This window comes from Macrobrachium rosenbergii, chromosome 5 (assembly GCF_040412425.1).
Source record: "Macrobrachium rosenbergii isolate ZJJX-2024 chromosome 5, ASM4041242v1, whole genome shotgun sequence".
NCBI classification, from domain to species: Eukaryota; Metazoa; Arthropoda; class Malacostraca; order Decapoda; family Palaemonidae; genus Macrobrachium; species Macrobrachium rosenbergii.
In genome coordinates this window covers 48,948,994-48,971,927 of record NC_089745.1, presented here as the reverse complement: position 1 = coordinate 48,971,927, position 22,934 = coordinate 48,948,994, and the positions used below count along the sequence as shown (strand labels likewise).

At 35.8% G+C, this 22,934-nt stretch overlaps 1 protein-coding gene across 16 annotated transcripts in view; it reads right to left on the bottom strand.

Moving 5' to 3' along the window:
- LOC136838764 (fasciclin-2-like) overlaps positions 1–22,934 on the bottom strand; it is a 267,449-nt gene that overhangs the window by 30,408 nt on the left and 214,107 nt on the right. For all 16 annotated transcript variants that reach the window (XM_067104248.1, XM_067104261.1, XM_067104257.1 and 13 more), the window contains 4 exons: positions 21,779–21,947; positions 2,929–3,077; positions 2,538–2,672; positions 35–653 (listed from right to left, as the gene is read on the bottom strand). In XM_067104248.1, coding sequence (XP_066960349.1) covers positions 35–653; positions 2,538–2,672; positions 2,929–3,077; positions 21,779–21,947 — 1,072 coding nt within the window. The remainder of the gene's footprint in view (positions 1–34; positions 654–2,537; positions 2,673–2,928; positions 3,078–21,778; positions 21,948–22,934) is intronic.

The following is a 22,934-nucleotide window of genomic DNA, read 5'->3' as shown; positions in this document are numbered from 1 at the left end:
AGAGAAATGAAAGATTTCACATAACATTACTTACATGCCCACTCTTCGTCCCTCCTCATCTTCAGCTTGTTCAACTTCTATTCTGTCATCAACATTAATGCCATCTTGGAATGAATCATCATTGCTTTCCTTCTTAAATACAATCTTGGGAAGTGGACTGCCAGTGGCAACACATCTCATTTCTGCATTAAGGTCTACAGCTTGGGTGATATTAAGGAATGTTTCCACCTTTGGTTTAGTAAGAACCAGCAGATTAGCCTTGGCAGTGTCCTCACCAGCTGGATTTTTTGCGGTACACCTGTATGTTCCTCCAAGTTCAGGTTTCAGTTCCATGATGGTTAGAACTCCTTTCTCAGGATCAACAAAATAACCTTCTCGGTCTTCTAGAGGCTCATTATCTTTGTTGACCCATGAGTAAACTGGTAGAGGTTTACCATTAGCACCACACTTGAATGTTACAGTTTCTTTCTCTACCCCAGTTACATTTTCAGGGGCAATGTTAATTTGAGGAGGTACATATACTTCAACCTGAATGTCTCTGTAATCAATAGACCCAATTTCAGGTACACGGGCTCGGCATCTATAAATACCCTCATCAGCTTCCGTAACCTTTTTAATTAGTACACCATCTTGCTGAATTATGTGGTTGTCATCTGTAAAGTAAGTACAAATATTCAGTAACCAGTTGTCTTAAAAATACTGAATACATTAATAAAATATGAGTATAGATGGTCCATAAACATAATCTAGCTCTAAGGGGGAAGTAATTACGTGTAGTTTAGACTGACATTCAATACCATCACTTGTAAAATTGATTATAACTAGAAACTGTATATTGTTGCCTGAAATTTATACTAACTGATACCCTTAGCTGTTAAATTCTGGTATTTTTAAAATCAGTCTGCATGGGATACAAGTACTGGGAACCACAGAATATCTAATAAGACAAGATGTAAAAAGGAAAAAATAATGAAGGATCGATAAAAGGCATATGACTTTCCAGAACCAGTACATAGAAAAATAAACAATTCCTTGTTAGAATTCTCAAAAGTTTTTACAAAATACCAAAGGTGTGATCTATGGCAGGAAAGATTGTCACAAGGCACAGTACAGAGTAATACCAGGAAAGAACTGTGTATGAGTGGAGTCATTTCAGCAACAAGATTAGAAAGGAATGTGGAATACGTGGGACACTGAAAGTAAGAGTTAATGTGCCATTAAGAGTTAATGTGCCACAATCTTCCAGAAACATGATACAAAAGGAGTCATGCTTATCAAAGGCTATTAACACAGTTATAATTACTCTATTTTGATTTTTGTCATTAGGGTCATTTAATTTCACTTCATTCTTGCTATGAAGTTTTCCTGTCTGTTTCAGCTATGAAATTTTTCTGTCCCCCTCTGATGATAACCCAACGCTAATACTTTAAAGTCTTTTACTATGGCTTGGCTCCTAGTTGTAATAACTAATTATTTCTAAAATGCAACTACAAAATTAAAGAAAACAGAAGTTTTTTACATCTTGGCAGAGTTTTTTTTACTATGATTGATAGTTTGTATTTTTTTTTTTTTTTTGCAAGCCCATTTTATCTTACGTCTTGGGCAAAATCAAGTTTTTGTTTTCCAACTTTTGAGAAGTACTGCACAGTAATGTGATTAATTTTACATAAAAAAAGAGCTCTCAAAGATCTACTTGATGTATGTGTTGGGATCAATGAAGCTAAGTGTGGATGTTGATTTTGGCTGTATTACTATTTATTTATGGAATTCCACTATATTCAGAATTTTATTTCAATCTACATAACATTCTAAACTCTTAACCTTTTAATCTGTATCTTATCAAATTTACCACTGTATCTGAAATTCAAATCAAATATTTATGAGATGCAAGAAAAAACACTACAGTATTACAGAAGTTCCAATCTCATAAAAAAGAGTAATACTCAATACATCCACTCCCGTTTTGCCTTTCGGTTCTTTGTCAAATGGGGCCCATTCTATGGTATATATAGTGGAGTGAAGGGGAAAGGCATAAAATAACCAATAAACTTTGTTTTAAAAGCAGTATAAATTGAGAGGAAACTACAATTTTCTGGAGACTCCACTTGGAACAAAGTCATGAGTCTGTGGGAGGGTCTATGATGAGGGACTGAGGCTAAAATGTACTATTCAACGTCAGATGGGGACAAACAGAATTTGTATGACTGAAAACAGTCCTTTGATGGATAAAAGGGATATGCATGGTAAAATCCAAGCTATTGCACCTAAAGCTATGTACTACATGGAAATTACCAAGAGCATTCAAAGGAGCTTCTACAATGAATGCTTGGGACAGGAAAAATATAATTAATATTATGTTGCAAACTTTTTATATCTTTGACACTAGTTGTTGAAGAAATTACCTTTGCATACTACAGTAATGTAGATCATGATGACTTTGCTTCCTTTTACCAAAAAATCAAAACAAATAGACCTTATGCCAATGAAAATCCACAAAATAATGTGACGGCAATATTACCAAAATGCATTTTACATACCATTTCTTAGAGGAATGCTGTCCTTTAGCCAATCAACTCTTGGAGCTGGTTTAGCTACTGGAGTGCAACGAATTTTGCTTTCGGTGCCAATAAAAGGCGTCTGATGAACTGGTGTGTCACCGAAATCAATGTCCACTAAAACAGAGAGAATAATGAATAACACAACATAAGAAACTGTTATGTTACAACGATAACGAAGAGGCCAGACTGGACAGTGCATTATTCAAATTAAGCTTTGAAAACATAGCAAACAATTATTATCTTACACATTAGCAAAATGAATCTAAAATGAGCACTAAACTACTTGAAAGCCTCTGTTGAGAAATTAAAAGCATTTAGTTTTATTATCACCATGAACATTTCTTGCAAGCAAGTTAAAAACAGCACTTACGAAAAGCTTCCACCATTAGTTCTGCACTCAACTTCTGGTTGCCAGCATAAATGGCAGTACAATTGTAGATACCAGTATCTTTCTCCTGCAGTTTATTGATCATCAAATCCAGTTTTCCAGGACCTCCAATGCCTTCCATGGTTATGATCCTAAGATAATGCACAGAACACAATTAAAACAAATGACAATGCAATATAAAAAAAATAGGAAAAATCCTAGATTATCTGCTGCCTACATGTTAAAGTGTTAATATGAGTACAGTAAGGGTCATCTGAATTAAATAACTAAAAGAGAAAGAGTAGAGTGGCCATTGAACAGAATTTTTTCAAAAATCACTCTGAAAAGTTGAACTGTACTGCTTATACAATAATGTTAATAACAGCTTTAAAAAGCAAGAGATTAAGGTACATATCTCACTGCTATAACTGATCAAATTCAACCTTTTTGTTAAATACAGTACATAAATTAATGCAAACCTTTACAAAAAAAATGATGCTGCCTCTAACACAGTGATTACACTGTAATACACATGAAAGCTCTTCAAGCACATGAATAGTATTAACCAATTAGAATACCAAAGCAAAGTTGCTTGTGATTTAAAACACTGTAAAACATAACACCACAACTGAACAAGGGAAATATAAGAAAGCAGCACAGTTGACAAAATGATAAATACCACTTACAAGCAAAAGGATGTGTATAAGAAAATGCATGACTTTTTCCTGCACATAGTACTGATGTTATTATAACTAAAAGATTTTGTCTTTGTCAGGATGACAGAACATGAAGATGGTAGCTAAATTTCATTTTCCTGAATCATGAATAATATTCATAATATATATTTCAATCAGGCAAAAAATGCTTTTATATAAATACTCCCATAAAAATATTCAACAAGTATGACTAGTTTCATATTACGTGTATCACGAAGTGATTCATATAACAACAATCTTACTTCAAAACAAAATGCACTCATGAGCACAGGTATTATCTGAGAATTCTTTCACTACACCAGAAAAAAGAAAAAAATTAAATATAAAATCATTACCAACAAATGCTTAATTAAACAGAAAAAATCTGAGATCTGAACTAAGGTTTTGTCATCTCAAATGTACTTAATTCAAACTCCCTACTTTACAAAATCAAGTAAAACAAATTACAGGAAAAATAATGAAGGATCTCCAAAGGGAACATAGCCTACTGCTGAAGTTTTTTTTTTTTTTTTTACTTATTACATATGGAATGTTGTCAGATTATGGAATTTGTAACTCAAGGTATAAACCCAGCATCTTTTAAAATGGAAAAAACAAAATAATAATGATCTGTGATAGGTGACCAATCAAAAAAATAAAATTTTCAGGTTGAAGACCTGTACTACGCACTGGTGGGAATAAAACTGCCATCTGCCAAACTATTTCTGATACTAGGAATACACTGAAGGAGATACAAAAGTATCACATACCAGTTATGGCCATTCTTCCATTAATGAATTAACCAGAGTGGTAAGTGGTGTCCCATTCAGACAGGCAAAACGAAACCTACACAAGTTAATAATCTAATGCATTACTGAATGAGGAACGATGAAAAATTTGTTCAACTGAACATGAGATTACAAATTAGGAGAATACTGCATTACAGCAATACAGAATGTGGAATGAGCTTTATTTATGGAAAGTCTGGACGAATCACATTTGATTGATTGATTATGAAATTTGTCTCCAAAACCAAGCGCCAGAATGTTTCCCTTTACAGTGATCATAGCTTTACAGTAATAACTTTACTCTTGTTGTGCCAAGATGACACAGTACCCAGTAGCAGAGATCTTTTATCCCTTACATGACAAAGTTATGGAACAGCCTTCTTGGAAGGCTATGATTCAGATGCTCTGAAACTAAATACTGTCAAGGCTTAACAGCATTAAGGGTACTTGTAATACAGCCTTGTCTACAGGCATGACACAACTTCAAAGGAAAATACATTCAGAATGTAATTCCATTGCACCACAAATTCCTATTTCAGTAATAGAATCAATGAATCAAATAACCACAACATCAAAGAATAAGCCTAAAATTTTGTACAAGAGGAATGCACATGTTCCACACAGTGAGTGAACAAGCCCTTAGCTACAATACTGAATAGATGTCAGTGGGAAAAATCTTCCTTTGTCTACAAAACCTGATATCTGAATTAACGTACATACTACTTAAGTGATTTATCAGTCACCTGTAACAGATCATACAATTTACTGGATGTTAATGACAGACAACCAATGACATATTTTACTAAAGAAACTGCAGAGTAAGCTTACTCGTAGAGAAAAAAGGGATATTACAATGGTGGGTAGACAAGAAGTGGCTACCATACTGGCAGACATAGCGAAGTTCCTGCTTAAATTTACTCAAAGAATACATATACTAATTAAGTTGCACAGAGAATTCTCAGAGCTAATTACCAGCATACAATGAGTCACAATGCATGTACAGTATAATGCTGTCCAAAGCAGCAGCTTACTCTGCCACTTTTATCATCATAAAAGACATTTTGATATACAATCTGGCCAACATTCGATCCTGAAATTTTAGGTGAAAGTTTTATAAGAGTTTCCTTTTCAACTAAGCTCTACGGAATACATTCTCAATTTATTAAATCAGATGCAGTTCATCCTTCAGTCTTCAGACACTGAGGCTTCAAATGATACCCGAAGTCTTTGAAAGAAAAACTCTTGGTCACTTTCACATATGGATGCTCTCCTGACTAAAGCCAGATAGCCCATGCATGTTGTCTCTTCAAACTAAATGCTAAACATTCCTTAGAATGGACTACATTCCTGTTTATTCTGTTCTCTATCAGTGTACTTTCAAATCTGCAAATACTATCATGCTTCCAATGTATTAAAAGGGTTCAGATGCTATGATCTAACAAACAACCTTACCAAATTAACCTCTGCTATATTAACTTCTTTACTGACACAAACCAAAAGAAACAAGATGCTCAGTGTAAAGATCAAAATACCAACCTTTGATACTATCTGTATATGTATATATATATATATATATATATATATATATATATATATATATATATATATATATATATATATATATATATATATATATATATATATATATATATATATATATATATATATATATATATCAATCAATCAGCCTACAAAGATGATAACAAAGGGCATAATAAAATTCTCACTAAAACCAAAGCTAAACTGCAGTGAATAGACTATTACTGTACAACGGGTCAACTAAGCTAGTACCCTGCAAATTATGCCTGAAAATTTCAGTGTACTATTTAATAAGTACATATTATGATTAAGAAGTAAGATTTTCAAGTTACAACTTTAAGACATGGTATCCATTTTCTCCCTATTGCAGTTGGATGCAGTCACTTGTCTAACATTCATGCAAATAGTTTGCATGCAAAGGGTTGATATTCATAATTATCTAGTTGTATGGTAGAACCTCGTCAAGTGAAATATTGTCCGAGTGGCCCTCTCTGGGATATAAATAATAATCGGTTAATAATTTCAAAAATACATAGTCAAAAGACCATGAATGTGTTATCAAGAAAAGTAAAACCCTATTACAGAATAAAGAAAATTTCCAGTTTTAAGAGACTTATGGAGGAAGAGATCTGTTCAATGATTCCCCAACTCCAGGGATGGGAATGACAGTTGCAGACTTCCCTGCAGTGAATTCAAATGTTATGTTACCTCCGACAAAGAGGTTACGATTTTGGTTTATTCTGATTGTTTATCTATTTTCTAGCTGCATAGTGCAAAATAAACCTTGTCTCTACTTTCTTGAAAATTAAACTAAAAGAGGGCCTCATAAATGTCTTTTTTTTTTTTGTCTCCAAAAGCTCTTGTTTGTAATACTTATTGGAAGCCATGCTGACTGGTCTCTGGAACTGGATAAAAAGTACCAGACCAATTTAGAATTACGAGGTACATTGGGTCACTGAAATCACCGGAGGCATCCCTGCTATCATATAGGAGAGAGAGAGAGAGAGAGAGAGAGAGAGAGAGAGAGAGAGAGAGAGAGAGAGAGAGAGAGAGAGAGAGAGATCCTTTTTTAAATAAAATCCTACTGGAAAGAAATATAAAGATTCTGTGGCTGGAAGGAGGAAGTAACACAAATCTCCATTTTTCAATGTCATGGGAAACTACTTACAATACTAATTTACAGAAACCTGCATTTGGCATGAAGAAAATTGTTCTCCAGCAACTAGAATCTTGGGGAAAGAGAATAACACTGATCTCTTTCATCAGGAGCTGGAAGTGAAATCTAGATTATAGCTCAAAATCATAGGGAGATAATAGTGTTGGATGCAAAGAACAGTCAATGTCCACTTTTAATCCGCTTTTCTTCCCCGCAGTTCGAAGGAAGAGAGGCTTCTCAAAATGAATCCCGCTGCAGGTACCAGTAGAGAAATTACACGTCCACTACAACAAGCACATTCGTCTGTGAAATGGCAGATGGCAACCAAGTGGCCAATGTTCCCCAAATATGGACAGTGTTTCAGCACCAGTACCACGCCCTTTCAAAATGGCTGGGCAATGTTACTTTATTGTAAGTTACTGTCAGGCACCCAGCAGAGATTTCATCAGGGGGCGGGTAGCTTCTCTGACAGGCGAACCTGCCTAGGTTTTCTTATCTTCAGTTCTCTTTCCTTTCTGAACTATCTCTGCTACCCTCTCCCCAAATGAAGAGATGACGTCTCTGGCATTAGTATCTTGCATAGTACTACAGCTTTTTTTGTCCATGAGCCTTTGATAAATTTTTCATTAGTCTGTCATGTACTTCAGTCAAATTCGTGCCCTTTGTCAAATGTACTTTTTGTTTAGACTGACCTTTCTCTGTCGGTTCAACTTACTAATGTTGTTGCTCTGGGTCAGTTTGGAATTGAAATCTAGCTGTTACTACCACTTCTTTCCAAGGTTCTGACAAATACACTTTCTTAATACTATAGCACATATAGTGAGTGTTGAAATGATATATGAAAAAATTAGAGTATCAAAACGCTACTTGTGGAACTACAGTTGCCACACAAAAACAAATAATAAATAGTTTTTGTGTAAAGGGACCCCATTACTCTACTGCTACCAAGCTTTCAAAAATAGATTTCAATCACTAGGAGTTATGGGTGACAACTCTTCCACAGACTGCAAGTACATCGACAAGGGACCTCCTTTTAAACTGAGAGGAAATTTTGAGCCTTGTAAATATCAAAAACTTTATACATGAAAGGAATCTGACTTACCCAATACCAAGAATGCTAATGGTTTTTTTTTTTTTAAAGTACATATATTAAAGCTTTTTCCATTACTGAAAATGATTTTGAAAATCACTGAAAGACAGTCCACATAGCCAAAGGACATGATGGACTCATTTACTTCTCAAAGGCCTTATGGATATATGTATTTACGAAAATTCTAGCAAATTTCTGGTTCAGGAATATTTTGTCTATTGAGTGCATGAAAAGTCTTCAGGGAAAACGACACAATGCTTTGAACAACGAAAAATTTAGAGTAACAAAAAATCTTTACAACAGTAATGGCTACGACACCACAGAACTGAAGAAGCAGCAGCACATTAAGTTGTTTGTATTCCTCGTTGGTGCAATTATGGCTGTTTCAGAGCAAGTATACGTTTTGTTCATTGCACTATTGCCAAGAAAACCAAACTGACACACTACCGAAACACAGTAGTAACGATAACACAAAATCCATTTTATCAACATCTGCGGAAGCAATAAAATCCTTAAAACAGAAAGGCTAATAGAATATTCAGGGGAGGGAGGAAGTTACATGTGCCCTCCTTTATGCAAAGTCAATAAGTAAGTGGATAAGACAACAATAGGACCTTTTATCACCGAGTCAGAGGAGGCAACCAGGAGGATCGAGTTTCTGTACCTTTATCAAGAAGGGCTTCATCGTTTTCTACTCGCCTAGCCTAAACAGGAAGGCCAGGAAATGATATACATACACATATACATACATACATACATATACCCACACACACACACACATATATATATATGTATGTACAGTATGTATGTATGTATAACTAAAATCTGTGTCTAGCTCAACAAGCTGCCTTCAAACGATTTCGGAAAAATTGCCTAAACAAACACGTCACACACACACAAATGCCAAAAGGTAGAAAGGTGATGCCATATATTTCGGAGAAACTGTCTCCTTCAACAGGCAGGTTTCATTGCCTGCCTGTTGAGGGAGACACTTGTTTCCGAAAGATATAGAATCAACTTTCTACCTTTTGGCATGTTTATGGGCTCCTTTTATTAGATGGAATTCTGTTTTAACAGAACATATTTCACAGTCATTTATATGTATTTTATACACACACACACACACACACACACACACACACACACACACACACACACATATATATATATATATATATATATATATATATATATATATATATATATATATATATATATATATATATATATATATGTGTGTGTGTGTGTGTGTGTGTGTGTGTGTGTTTGTGTGTATAATAACTCAGAGAGTAAAGAGAAAACATATCGTCATATTCCTTCTTAACTATTAAGTCAGGGATAAGATTCCTGTGGAATCAGTAAAACTTTCACCAACCCTAACCATTTAACTTTACTGCTAACATCTTCATATTTTGCCCTCTACTTATTTCACATATAATACATGCACAGAGCATCTCAGTATCTGCCACCTTTTCCTTCATTCACACTATATATTCACAATTCTTATCCAACGATCATCTATTACATTTATCCTCAAAAATTTGCAAAAAATCTACTGCATCTAATCCTCCATCATCCATACTAACATTCCCTTCTCGATTTTCTGGTTTGTTATTTATTTCATGACATTACTTTATCCTTACTTTCAATTTTCTCCACACAAACAGTTTCAAATTCTTTTTACCAGTCTTTACAGTTTTTATTCTGTATCACTCTTATTATCTCAGCAAACTTTATTTGCCCCATTTATTGACCGTTTTCAAATTACATAAGCGTGAACACCGAAAAACTCCAGTCTTCCAAATTCCACCCATAAAAAATCTAACTTCCATGAAGACATTACAGTACACTTTTATATATAAAAAGCTACTCACTCATCAACTAAACTATTATTTTTTACATTATACATCCTCAATACTCTGCACACAGATTCCTATGAATCCTACCATAAGAATTTTCTAAGTCTATGTAGGATATAGCCATTCCATTTTGCTCTCAACTTTTCACACATCTATTTTAGCAAGCCCTTGAGCCAGCCCTCTATTCTCTGCCTACAACCACAGTGCTTTTCCTTTTCAATCACTACGTTAAATGCCTTACTTAAAACCTTACCATATAGCTACCCATATATACCGAACAGTGTTATGTCTTTGTGATTCACACAGTAACCTAATTAAAAATTTTTCCAGTTCTATCTTCTGGACACACCTTACACATTGGCCAGCTCTCAATTGTGCCACCATTCTCGCTCCTAATTACATTAACTACTGTTGTCCTTCATTTCCTCAACCTCTTAACTGCCCTCCGCATCCTAAAGTCACTTCCACAAACATTCTCAAGTTTGCATCAATCTCTTCCACGTCAGTACCAATCAAATCTACCTACCTGCCATTCTCTGGGCCACAACTTTTCAAACTACTGGCTAAATACATAAAGAACATATATTCCCCAGAAAACATTTCTGCATTTGCACCTTCTATTCTAATACCCACTTTATTCCTTCTACCTATAAAACTATACCCAGGTCCCTCAGATGACATGGTGACCACATCCTTGAATTCTGCAAGCTCCTTAGAAATCTATTCCTACGTTTCACTTCCTTCTTATCAAGCTCACTTACCTCTGTTAAATTTGTGTCACGTCTTGACCACTGCATATTTATTGACACATTCTGAACACGAACATTTTATATAAAATTAACGTCTATTCTAATATTTGTTGACGTAAGGTGATGATGAGATACATCTTCAGCCTCGTCTCCTTACTATACTCTTTCCCAAGTTTGTGTGAGTGTGTATGTATGTGTATGTATGTGTGTGTATGTATGTATGTGTATGTATGTGTGTGTGTATATATATATATATATATATATATATATATATATATATATATATATATATATATATATATATATATATATATAATTATATACTGTATATAATGTAACCCTATTCCTAACCATATTCTCTTTTCAACGTGTATTCGTGTGTGTGTGTGTGTGTATACACACACACACACACACATATATATATATGTATATACTGTATACACATCTCCTAGAGCTACCTCTAGAAAGAGTATCAAGACAAAACTCAGAAAGACAGAACCCAACGTCATGATCAAACAATAACTTATTGATTTAGCGGCTTCAAGAATGAAAAGAAGTGGTTGGTAGAACTACACCCTCGGGAGGGGGAGGGTAATGGGAAGAGAGAGGGAGAAATAAATTCAAGGAATAAGGAGGAAGATGACACATGGGAATCAGAAAATATGACGTCTCCTACGCGATCTCAGTCGGTCTTCTAGTACGAACAGGGAAGGTGAACGAAAAATTATATGAGTGGCTCATAGTATTGCTGGCGGCTATATGAGTTAATAACACTGACTTAAATCTGTTAGCAACACCTGCAGCAAATATCAACCGATGGTCTTGCGACATGAAAAAAATACAGTATGAAGAAAATGACGTTATACACCACAATTAAGCCGTGGTCTCATAATGTTACGTTTCATTATAAGTAGTACTATGAACAATATCCAGTCACGATATTAAAACAGCCTAAGGCTTTAATGAATGAATAAATAAAAGCAGGTAGCAAATACATAAAAGACTGAAAAAAAATTCAACCTTTTAAGCTCCAAAGGCTTTGAGAAACATGTCCCACAATACAAAAGCTAATGGAACCGCATGAAAACTCTCCATTATGAAAACAATGATTCATTTACAAAGAGGAAGATAAATAAAATTAAATAACGAATAAGAATTAGCAAACACTAAACAACCTTGTAGCTTAAAACAGAATCTGCAATAACGTATAATTTTCTGATATGAACCAGAATAACCTAAAATCAAACTTAACAATTCACATACTCAGAACAAAAAAAGGCGGCAAAGATACTGCATTTTGATAAAAGCAAATTTAATTGTTTTCAGGTAAAAGTAGCATAAATGATGTCAAAAGAAATTGGTAATTCTTTTATTGTCAATACTCGTAGTCAGGAGCATTTTATCGTTGGCTCAAGTGATTTTTATACGCAAACAAACCAGTCTATCACAATTTGTATCATACCGAGTTTCATGAAAAAGTTTTCCTAAATGTACCATTTTTTTCTATTGGCATTATTCTTTTAAATTTAATATAGTTTTTCAATTTAATATAGTATCAATTTATTATAGTTTAAACAGTTTTGGCAAAACAGAACAATTAATACCAAAACAGAACAATTAATACTATCTAAAAAGAAGTAAACATTCTACTTAAGTATAATTTCACAACAGCCTTCAACTTACTTGATATTAATTCAGATAATAAGCATCTAATTCTTAACTTCTATATACTATCGATCACTAATGTACTGTCTACCTATTCTATTGGTACCTAGAGTAAAAAAAAAAAAAGCTACTTACAGCTGTACTTAGTTTTACTTTTTCTTTTCAGCAATCACTAAAAGTGCTCCGTGAATACTTTAAACTTTCACGCGATTATTTATGCAACACGTTACATTGACCATGGCTAAGAAAAGTATATCACATGAATTACCGTATAATACATACAGTAGGTACTGAGAATACATACATATTCTACATTTACTATTTCTGTAACGAACTGTCTCAGAAGATGAGTACATCACTGAAATTATTTGAAACCACGTACCTGAACACCATTTTAGAAAAAATCAATTATATTTAGTCATATAATTACAATAACCTACATACAAAATAACAAGGGTTAAAAGAAATACTAATAAAGTCATCTCAGGTCCCAAAGAGGAAGCTAGTGGTTAACATTTTAAGGAATGTTTACTAACAACTCATGCCAGTAGTGATTAACATGACAAACAAGACCTTCTCTCTACTTGAAAGGAACACCCTTCACAACATACTTCCTATACGGTACCATACGGAGGAAAAATGAGACGTGCATGTATGTGTATAGTTCCAGGCCCGGGCTGCACTGACTCCCTTGATCATTCTGACAATGGCGAAAGGGGAATACAGCCCGGCCGTGTCATTTAAAACTACCCATTACAGAAGAAAAAAAAAACTATTCAAAATCATAAAATGAATAAGTAACAAGAGGAAAGTTTTAATCATACAACTAAATAAAATGCTGCAGGGCCATTACAGGATGCTCAATGGTTAAGAGAATGCACTATGATGCAATTCGGCACATCAAATGGGCAAAAAATAACATCATGACGAAACTGTTAGGTCCGGCTAGAAGGGTACATGTGCATTCCAAGTCTCTCTACGACTGGCAAGGTTGCCTCTCGCAATCACTCTCTCTCTCTCTCTCTCTTTCTCTCTCTTTTTCTCTTTCTCTTCCTCCTGCCTCTCTCTGAATTCGTACCAGCTTCTAAGGGAGGATATGGACTGGTGTCTCTGTGAGTGAGTATTCTGAGCTACTGTAAGGTGGTTACAAAAGCATCTTCATATATATATATATATATATATATATATATATATATATATATATATATATATATATATATATATATATATATATATATATGTATATATATATATATATATATATATATATATATATATATATATATATATATATATATATATATATATATATATATATATATAATGTGTTATTATAGGCGCGACTTACCGAGACATGCTATGCCCCTCTTTACACATCGAGTGGCTTTGCATATTGGTAATGAGAGATAAAAAAAAAAGATGCTTTCAAATATTCCTAATACTTCATTATACTCCCTTTCTGCTGAACAGCTTCAGTAATGTTAGTTGGCCAGATTTGGGGATCTCTGAAACATCGTCAAATCAAAGTTTACGCCTAATATTGAGAATATATTATATTCTGGCAGAAAAACGAAATATCGGATAAACTGCCTCCGTAGGTATGTATACCCAATTCAGTTCTCGATCTCCTGCCTGAAAATGTAAATGAGGTCGTCTGCAAGTGCACAACATACACAAATAAAAAGAGTAAACATCAAAATTAATCATGAAATGTCAATAAGAATACTTCCCTGGCTACCGACAAAATAAAAAAAAGGGTTAAATATATAATTAATATAATGTCACCTCGGATCATGCTACAAGATTTGATTCAATGCTCATCTAATCCGTGATGCTCACTAAAGTTGAGATTGCAGCAATCACATTAGTACATTAAAAGATACAAAATGTGTTCATATGCATACGATAACACTCCATTCTCTTGTAGAACTTCGTCTCACCGCATCTTACCCCAGCTTGACATGCCCCGTATGTGTCGCTGGAGTCTACTGACATACACAAAAACTATTCTATGCTATATTCTGCTACGTAACAATACATCAGTTATCACGTTGGATGCACAGTCTTTGCTAAACACTATCTGGATTAAGAGTCATCTATCAAGGTTTGGTATGAGGGCATTCAAATAACAATAACCAAGAGAAATTGTGGACCCACGATCAAATCCTTTGGTATAACATATTACCAGACAGTGCTTAGCAGAATCTCGCCCTGTGGTTGCTTCCCAGAATGAAACTGACCCCAAGAGGCTTGCTGCGACTAATCTAAGGGCAACTGGATTAACTATGCCTGCCTTTCACTATTCATGCATTCCACTAAAGGCCAACTAACTTGAAAATGAGAAACTCGCAACTGGACACCGAGCAATGCGCCAGAGTGACGAGATTTCCCATTTTCTCTGCACCGTCAGCAGAAAACTGGAAGCTGAGCACGGGAAGGTCACCACCGGATGCACAACGACCCTCAAAATGAACCATACTCACGATGTGTCACCATGATCCACTCAGTCCACCTTCCTCTCAACAGTTACTTTAAAGCAAAGATTTTGGGAATTACCAGTGGAAGGCCAGACATTCTGGAAACCCTAGAAAGACTCAGTGCAAGCTTTCGAGGACGATTTCCACAATGTGAGCTTCCAGAGGTAATTCCTGGCCACAGGTGAGAGGCCTTGGCAGGCACGGGCAAACGCGCACTGACCTACTACCTTGTAAGACCTCACAAGGCTGAGGAGGAGCTGGACGGTCATAAATTATACAGTTTTATTCTTTTTTTTCTGTAGAATGAGGATGTTATATGGGAGAGGAAACCCCTCCAGTTGTAGCACATATCCCAAGCCTACCTGTCAGCCCTGACGCCGAAGGAAATTAGAGAAAAAAAAAACAGGGAAAGCAGAGGTCAAGTCACACGATTATAAGAAGCAGTGTAGATTTAGGTCATGTTTACAAGTGAAAGCACTGTCCTGTTTTAAAAGGTCGTCTTAATTTCTGCTCCAGTTTGAAGACCATGGATCCAGAATTTGATATGAAAATTCTGCCATTACTGATTTTCAGAATTCAAAGACTGGGGTCAAAATCAGTACCAGGTCAAATCGATATGCTATTGCTTTCAACATACTTCATAATTATAAACACAAGCTCACCATTAGTAAAACACTTTCCAAGTTTTGAAACTCTAACAGGACCTTCTAAATATGTTTTTTTACGTAAGCTTTCACGTAAACTTTCACGTGTAAACAGGAACCTATAAATTTCCAAACATATGTCAGCAACTGGGGCGTTTTAAGCCTGTGTTTGAATAAATCTTTAATAAAAAAGAACATATAAATACATCAGAACAACAACCTCATAAATATATATATATATATATGCATATAAAATTTTATCTTAACTGATAATCTAATACAAAAATTAATGAAAACAGTGGATGATCTGGCTCTGCACAAAATACAGGGTTATATCCATACACACACACGAAAAAGATTGTCTTGGACGACAAAAACCAACAAAAACTTAACACCAGGACAACTTGAGGTCAAACTTCCTTACCTATCTTCTTTTATAAAAAAAAACTCAAAATATCGGTAAAAAATAATGAACTTTAAAGCAAACTGGCACTTCCATCTGTGTTATAACTACTACATAATATAAATCAAAATTATTTATTAAAAATGAGTAAATAAATGTACTTCTGAGTATATCGAAGGGATGAATAAAACTATACCCAGTGCTATCGAGTAAATACCTTTATGTATAAATATGTTTACCTCTCCGGTAACCCCTGAATGAGTAGAAATCAGCTAAACAGTCTTTCAGTAACTATGAAGTGACATTATTGGTGAATTTGTGTGAATCGTGTGTGTATGTAACGTCAACAGCACAGTATATCTTAACCAATACACTGAATAAATAATATAAACAGAAATCTGGTAATACTGGTAACCGATATTCATCCTGTTCTACACACCAAATACCCGACATTATTATGATCATGATTTATATAAAACGTTATTGTATTTTTTTATCTGCAAAGAAAAAGAAACGTCATTGAGAGTGAACCAATATCAAACATCAGTTAGCAAAACTCTTTTCTTTCCTATTCATCCTAGCCAGTGAACTTGGATGATGTACCTAGAAATTCGTCAATCACATCCCAGGTTTGCTTACTTTATAAAACGAAGGAAAATAACTTCAGAAAAGTTTATGCGCCATTTTTTCAATATTATGTCATTTTCTACATAATCTGATTATTTCCTGAAAGACATGAACTTTCATTTTCGCCAATTCACAGAAATGAGATGTGGTTAGTCCTAATATAAAAGGAACGCTGTAGTGGTTAGTCCTAATATAAAAGGAACGCTGTAGTGGTTAGTCCTAATGTAAAAGGAACGCTGTAGTGGTTAGTCCTAATATAAAAGGAACGCTGTAGTGCTTAGTCCTAATATAAAAGGAACGCTGTAGTGGTTAGTCCTAATATAAAAGGAACGCTGTAGTGGTTAGTCCTAATATAAAAGGAACGCTGTAGTGGTTAGTCCTAATATAAAAGGAACGCTGTAGTGCTTAGTCCTAATATAAAAGGAACGCTGTAGTGGTTAGTCCTAATATAAAAGGAACGCTGTAGTGGTTAGTCCTAATATAAAAGGAACGCTGTAATGCTTAGTCCTAATATAAAAGGAACGCTGTAGTGCTTAGTCCTAATATAAAAGGAACGCTGTAGTGGTTAGTCCTAATATAAAAGGAACGCTGTAGTGGTTAGTCCTAATATAAAAGGAACGCTGTAGTGGTTAGTCCTAATATAAAAGGAACGCTGTAGTGCTTAGTCCTAATATAAAAGGAACGATGTATGGATAAAGGAGCGGAAATCATGGTAAAAGGAAACACCAACGAGACAGCGGTTAAACATGACGCAACAGAATCAAAGGAATTAAAACAATACTGGAACTCGCGTTTAACGAAACCTAGTTCCTCGTTGGATGAGTCGGTAGAGTTGTCGGCTAGCACTCTGCTAGGCCCGAGTTCGAGTCTCCCGCCAGCCAATGAAGAATTAGAGGAATTTATTTCTGGTGATAGAAATTCATCTCTCGGTATAATGTGGTTCGGATTCCACAATTAGGCTGTAGGTCCAGTTGCTAGGTAACAAACTGGTTCTTAGCCAAGTAAAATAAGTCTAATGTTTCGGGCCAGCCCTAGGAGAGCTGTTAATCAGCTCAGTGGTCTGGTTAAACTAAGGCGTACTTAACTTTTACCAGTTATCCCAGTCTCTCGTTCACCTCTCGAAGAATCTCCACCTCACCTCTTCACACCAACTACCAAAACTTCTCGTCCCTAAAGACCTTCCACACTCAACGTCTCAGCAACTCCCAACCAAAACTCTTCCCATATTTCTCTCCCCTACCCAGCCTTTTCCCCTTCGTTTCCATCCGTTCCACTGACGACGCAGCCACAAGCACCCGATGTTGAAAAATCTCCTCAAGAGGCCTCTTCCTACTTAAGGAATTCCCCGAGAGGAGGAGGAGGAGGAGGAGGAGGAGGAGGAGGAGGAGGAGGAGGAGGAGGAGGAGGAGGAGGAGGAGGAGCTCAGTCAATACAAGAGCAGCCTTGACCTCCTGAAAAACGGCGAGTTCTTGACATGCACCCACACGCACGGTAATGCCATGCATAAAGGTGGTGACATCGAACTGTCTCTTCAGTCAGAACTTTAAAGGAACACACAAAAAAATATTCTGCACTCAAAATATAGATGCAGGTATACACGCACATACATACATACGTATATAATATATATACATACTGTACTACATACATCCATACATACATACATTATATATATATATATATATGAGAGAGAGAGAGAGAGAGAGAGAGAGAGAGAGAGAGAGAGAGAGAGAGAGAGAGAGAGAGAGAGAGAGAGAGAATACAGGAGGATACAAAATTTCCGAATGTCCACTGTCCTTCTCATACTGCTATGCTCATAGGAAACCTATACTCAATTTAATAGGCTTCAGTTCACAAGAAATCTGAATTTGCCAATCTCGCCCGATCCTCACTATATACCAGAATTCGTTCTCGACTTCCTGCTTTCATCACCATCATCAACTCCTCTCATTCTCCTCTACACATCACACACCACGATTCATTCTTGCCTCCCTCGTTCCTAAACCAAATTCATTCTCGCATCATCTGTTCACCATAAATACGAGATGCAGTTCTACTGCCCAGTATTATTAGCTCGAATTCATCCTCTGTTCCAGGATTCACCACAAACCTGAATTCACCCGCATCCTCTTGTATTCACTGCACGCCCAATTTCCATCTAATCCTCTTGTATTCACCATAAATCTCCCAATCGCTCTAATCCTCCTACAATTCCAAGTCTCCCGCGAAGGAAACGCGTCTCCGAGAGCAGGTGAAGAGGCTCCTTCTCAGGTAGCCTGTTCTCAACACGTCCCTGTTGGCTTGCTTCTCTCGTTACGCTCCTATTTATCAAGCCCTAAAAACCAGAGGCACCGGTCGTATATAAACCCTTTTTGGGGATAAGTTAATTCCCCTTTTCGTCGGCACAAGAAGAAGAAGAAGAAGAAGAAGAAGAAGAAGAAGAAGAAGAAGAAGAAGAAGAAGAAGGAGGAGGAGGAGGAATAGAAGAGGAGGAAAGGGAGGGGATGAGGAGGAGGAATAGAAGAGTTCTTACTCTTCTTTACTTACCAGAAAATCATCCTAACGAGTTACGGGGCGACGACCAAAGGTGTTCGAATCCTCCAACAAACACGAAAAACCCCCAACCAATTATTTTCATGAAACAGCGAGTGAGTGAAAGTCGCGTTGTTCGAATCCTCCCACAAACACGAAAAACCCCAACCAATTATTTTCATGAAACAGCGAGTGAAAGTCGTGTCGTTCGAATCCTCCCACAAACACGAAAAACCCCATCCAATTATTTTCATGAAACAGCGAGTGAGTGAAAGTCGTGTCGTTCGAATCCTCCCACAAACACGAGAATCCCCAACCAATTATTTTCATGAAACAGCGAGTGAGTGAAAGTCGTGTCGGGTGAAAAACGTGATGTTTTTGAGGACTGCTTTCCTGAATTTTCCACATACGTACCTTGATTACACTTCTGAATGCTCTTTAGTATCCACATACTGACTGAGGAGGTTACCGGAATTTGGCCACTGGTGATAAAATTATTCTAAGAGTGCCATCCATTTCATTAAGGACTAACCTCAAAGCTGCACTGGGGCAGGAAAATCCATTGTATTAGTTTTCTGAACCCGATTCTGTCACATATATCGATTAAGAAGTGGCATGTATTCAACCTTTGCGCCATCGAGTATAAGAAAAGAAATTAAGCACTGCCTAGGTGAAACAGATTTAAAAGTAAACTCTTCACTTTGTGATTAACATGACAATCGTTCAAATTCATCGGCGAGAACCTACAATTTAGTAACCATGGAAATGACATCAATTCAAAACCCTTAAGGGACTCTTGTCAACTACTTTTTGTCACAGTCATATACAAATATATTTGCAAAAACAAGTTAGAATAATTTCTGTATAGATTTCAGTTAGTTTCCGCAATCAAAGCATCCTAATATTCTCAGTTTACTGGACAACGCTCACTCCCGTAAAGTATCCTTTCATTAATCTCAAAATTCCGATTAATTTCCATACTTAGGTGAAAAAGTAACTTCCATAAAAACCTTGTTCCAGTCATTAATTCTAAAAACATACGCATATATTCATTACCATATATTTACCCCATTGACCTTTTCATTACCATTTCCATGTAGTTATAAAAATGGGTATTGGAATGTAAAACAAGACAACAGATACCAGAAGGAACATCCTAACTACATGAAATAATATCAATTGTGAAAAAAGGACGGAAGCTTTACTCATCGGCCGACATAAGTTGAGTTCCGCAGCATCAATTCAAGGGCAACAAACAGTTTCGAGAATTAGAACAAGAGCTTTTGACAGTGGCTTCTCAGCTGAAAAAAGTACACGAACGTAAATAGTACGTGGTTAAGAAAGCACTTTGCCCGTCTCCATTCTCGCTCCTGGTTAAAGCAGATGGTTTAGGGCTCCCGCCTTTATTTTTATTTATTTATTTTTTTTTTTAGAAAGATAAGGGCACTAGGTTGTCAATCTTCGTAGGCCTTGGTATAAATGAATAATAAAAATTTCCAATGACATCAAGAGAGAAATCCACTTTACACAAAATCAGATGTGAAAGGATAAAATTTGAAAGGGATTTTACCTTCTATTTCAACCTAGCCAATATATAATGTCATGGCATCATTTAAGTGAATACCGTTGCTACCAAATATAAATACATACATGAATAATTAATAGTAAACCAAACACCTACAATGTACTAAATATATACAACGAGAACCAAGTCTCAACTCTTAATGACGCATGCTTGCGTCAATCAAGGATAATATAAACAGCAATTCTTTTTGTGTAAGCATAAAAAGGCCTAGAGTCATATACATTCTTAGGAAAAAGAATAAGCTTTAAGCATAAGAATATAAAACATGTATATTCTTTCTTTTTACTTTCAGACATGAGAAGCCAATAGCACTTCAAGCTAAAGCGATGGACAGCTTCAAACTCGAAATCGCAATTCAAAAGCACAAAACTCTTGGCATTTAAATTTCGCTTTACTACTGATGCAGAACATTCAAACAATGTATTTTCAACCACAGCGCAGCAATCTACTTCGAAACATTTTTGAAAACTATAGAAGTAACATCCTGATTTATATGATATTTGGAAAATCTTCAATTAAACTGAAAATATTAAACTTAAGGTACCTTGTCTCTTTTATAAATATAACTCTAAAGGTCGTTTTCAGTAAATACATTCATTTTAATTTATAAAATTTGTCTGATTTAAAGCCCTATCTAAAACTAAAAAAATAAAAGGTTCCTGTTCGAACTTCTGGACAAACCCTAAGACTTAATGTGGTCTTCTGTGTGTAATACATTTAAGAGGGATAATATATGTACTAAACGGGCAATCTTGCGAATTCAACACCTTTGCGTAATTGTTACAGTGCTTAATCAAGTGTCTCTCCTAAATGACAAGAAAGAACTTCCAAAAATAAAAATAAAAAACCCTGTCCTAGGAAAAAAAAATCACCTCAAATCTATCATCGAAACAATCTAAAACACAGATGGGAACACACACACGGACGGACGGACGGACGCATCTCAACACGATGGAAAAAAAAAAAAAAAAAAAAAAAAACGAAAGGAAACTCACACCAGCATCCACTGAGGGAGACGGATGGATGCTGGGAGATGAAACTTACGTGTTGTCGTCGTTGGGGATGGCCTGTCCATTGGGCCCGACCCACTTCATCTCGGTGACCAGATCCGGGTCGTCGACGTTGGCCGTACAGGACACGTACACGTCATCGTTCAGGGCTTTGAGAATGCTCGAAGGCAACAGTTGGAGAGATGGCCCCTGAGCCACGCTCACTGAAAATGGCAGAGAGAATAAAAAAAAATGTAAGTTGAAACAAGCCCAGAAAACATAAAGATAAATAACAGTTACAGCTGAAAACATGAGGGATATCACAAAACAGCCACACAACTTCGCTGTGTATAGATTCATATTACACGTGTTAGGCTTCAATAAGATGGGATAGTTTCGAATCCAGATTCTTTAATTTATTAATTACAAGCTTCCGAAGGCAGGCAGTCTTCTTCTTCAGGTACCGAAAGAATGTATGTCTTCGAAAGCTTGTACTTGGTAAATTAATGAATCTGGAATCTAAACCATCCTGTCTTATTGAAGCCTAATACGAGTGATATAAAGGATATATATATATTTTTTTTATCTACGACCTTGCAATGAGCTGGATATGAAACTTCTAACATTACACAAATAACCATAAAGCAAGACATTTCTTTTTTTTTATAATTTTTTTTCACTTATCAAATCAAGGAGCAACCTTTTAGTCCGAATCTTCGTATATCTACTGAGTGGGCTCAAGTCCTACTGCACATATTTTGCCACTCTTACGTTACTTATTCCTGTTTCCTAATTAAGATACTCCCGTTCCAATTCTTCTTACATATCACATAGTCAGCACTTTCTCTGTCTCCCTATTCTCTGTCCTCTCAAAACTTTGGAATACTCCATCCATCCAAGAATGATTGTCCTCTGTTCTTTTCGCATGACCCTGCAAAAATTTTACCCATATTTTAGCCTTTGTTAAAATTCCTAACCCATCTGGTTATATCTTAACATTCCTTACCACATCAACCTTTCTTACTCCATATTTCAGTTCCACAAAGGACATTTATTACACTTCCCTTACACTTCTCTTCCATAGCACACGAAGAGTTTTTTCTTACTGCCGTCCTCACTTTTATTCATTCTGTGATGCACCTTCTTCCTCACCCTACCATCATCCGTTACAATTACTTCTGAATTCCTTTACGAATCAACCACTTTCTTTC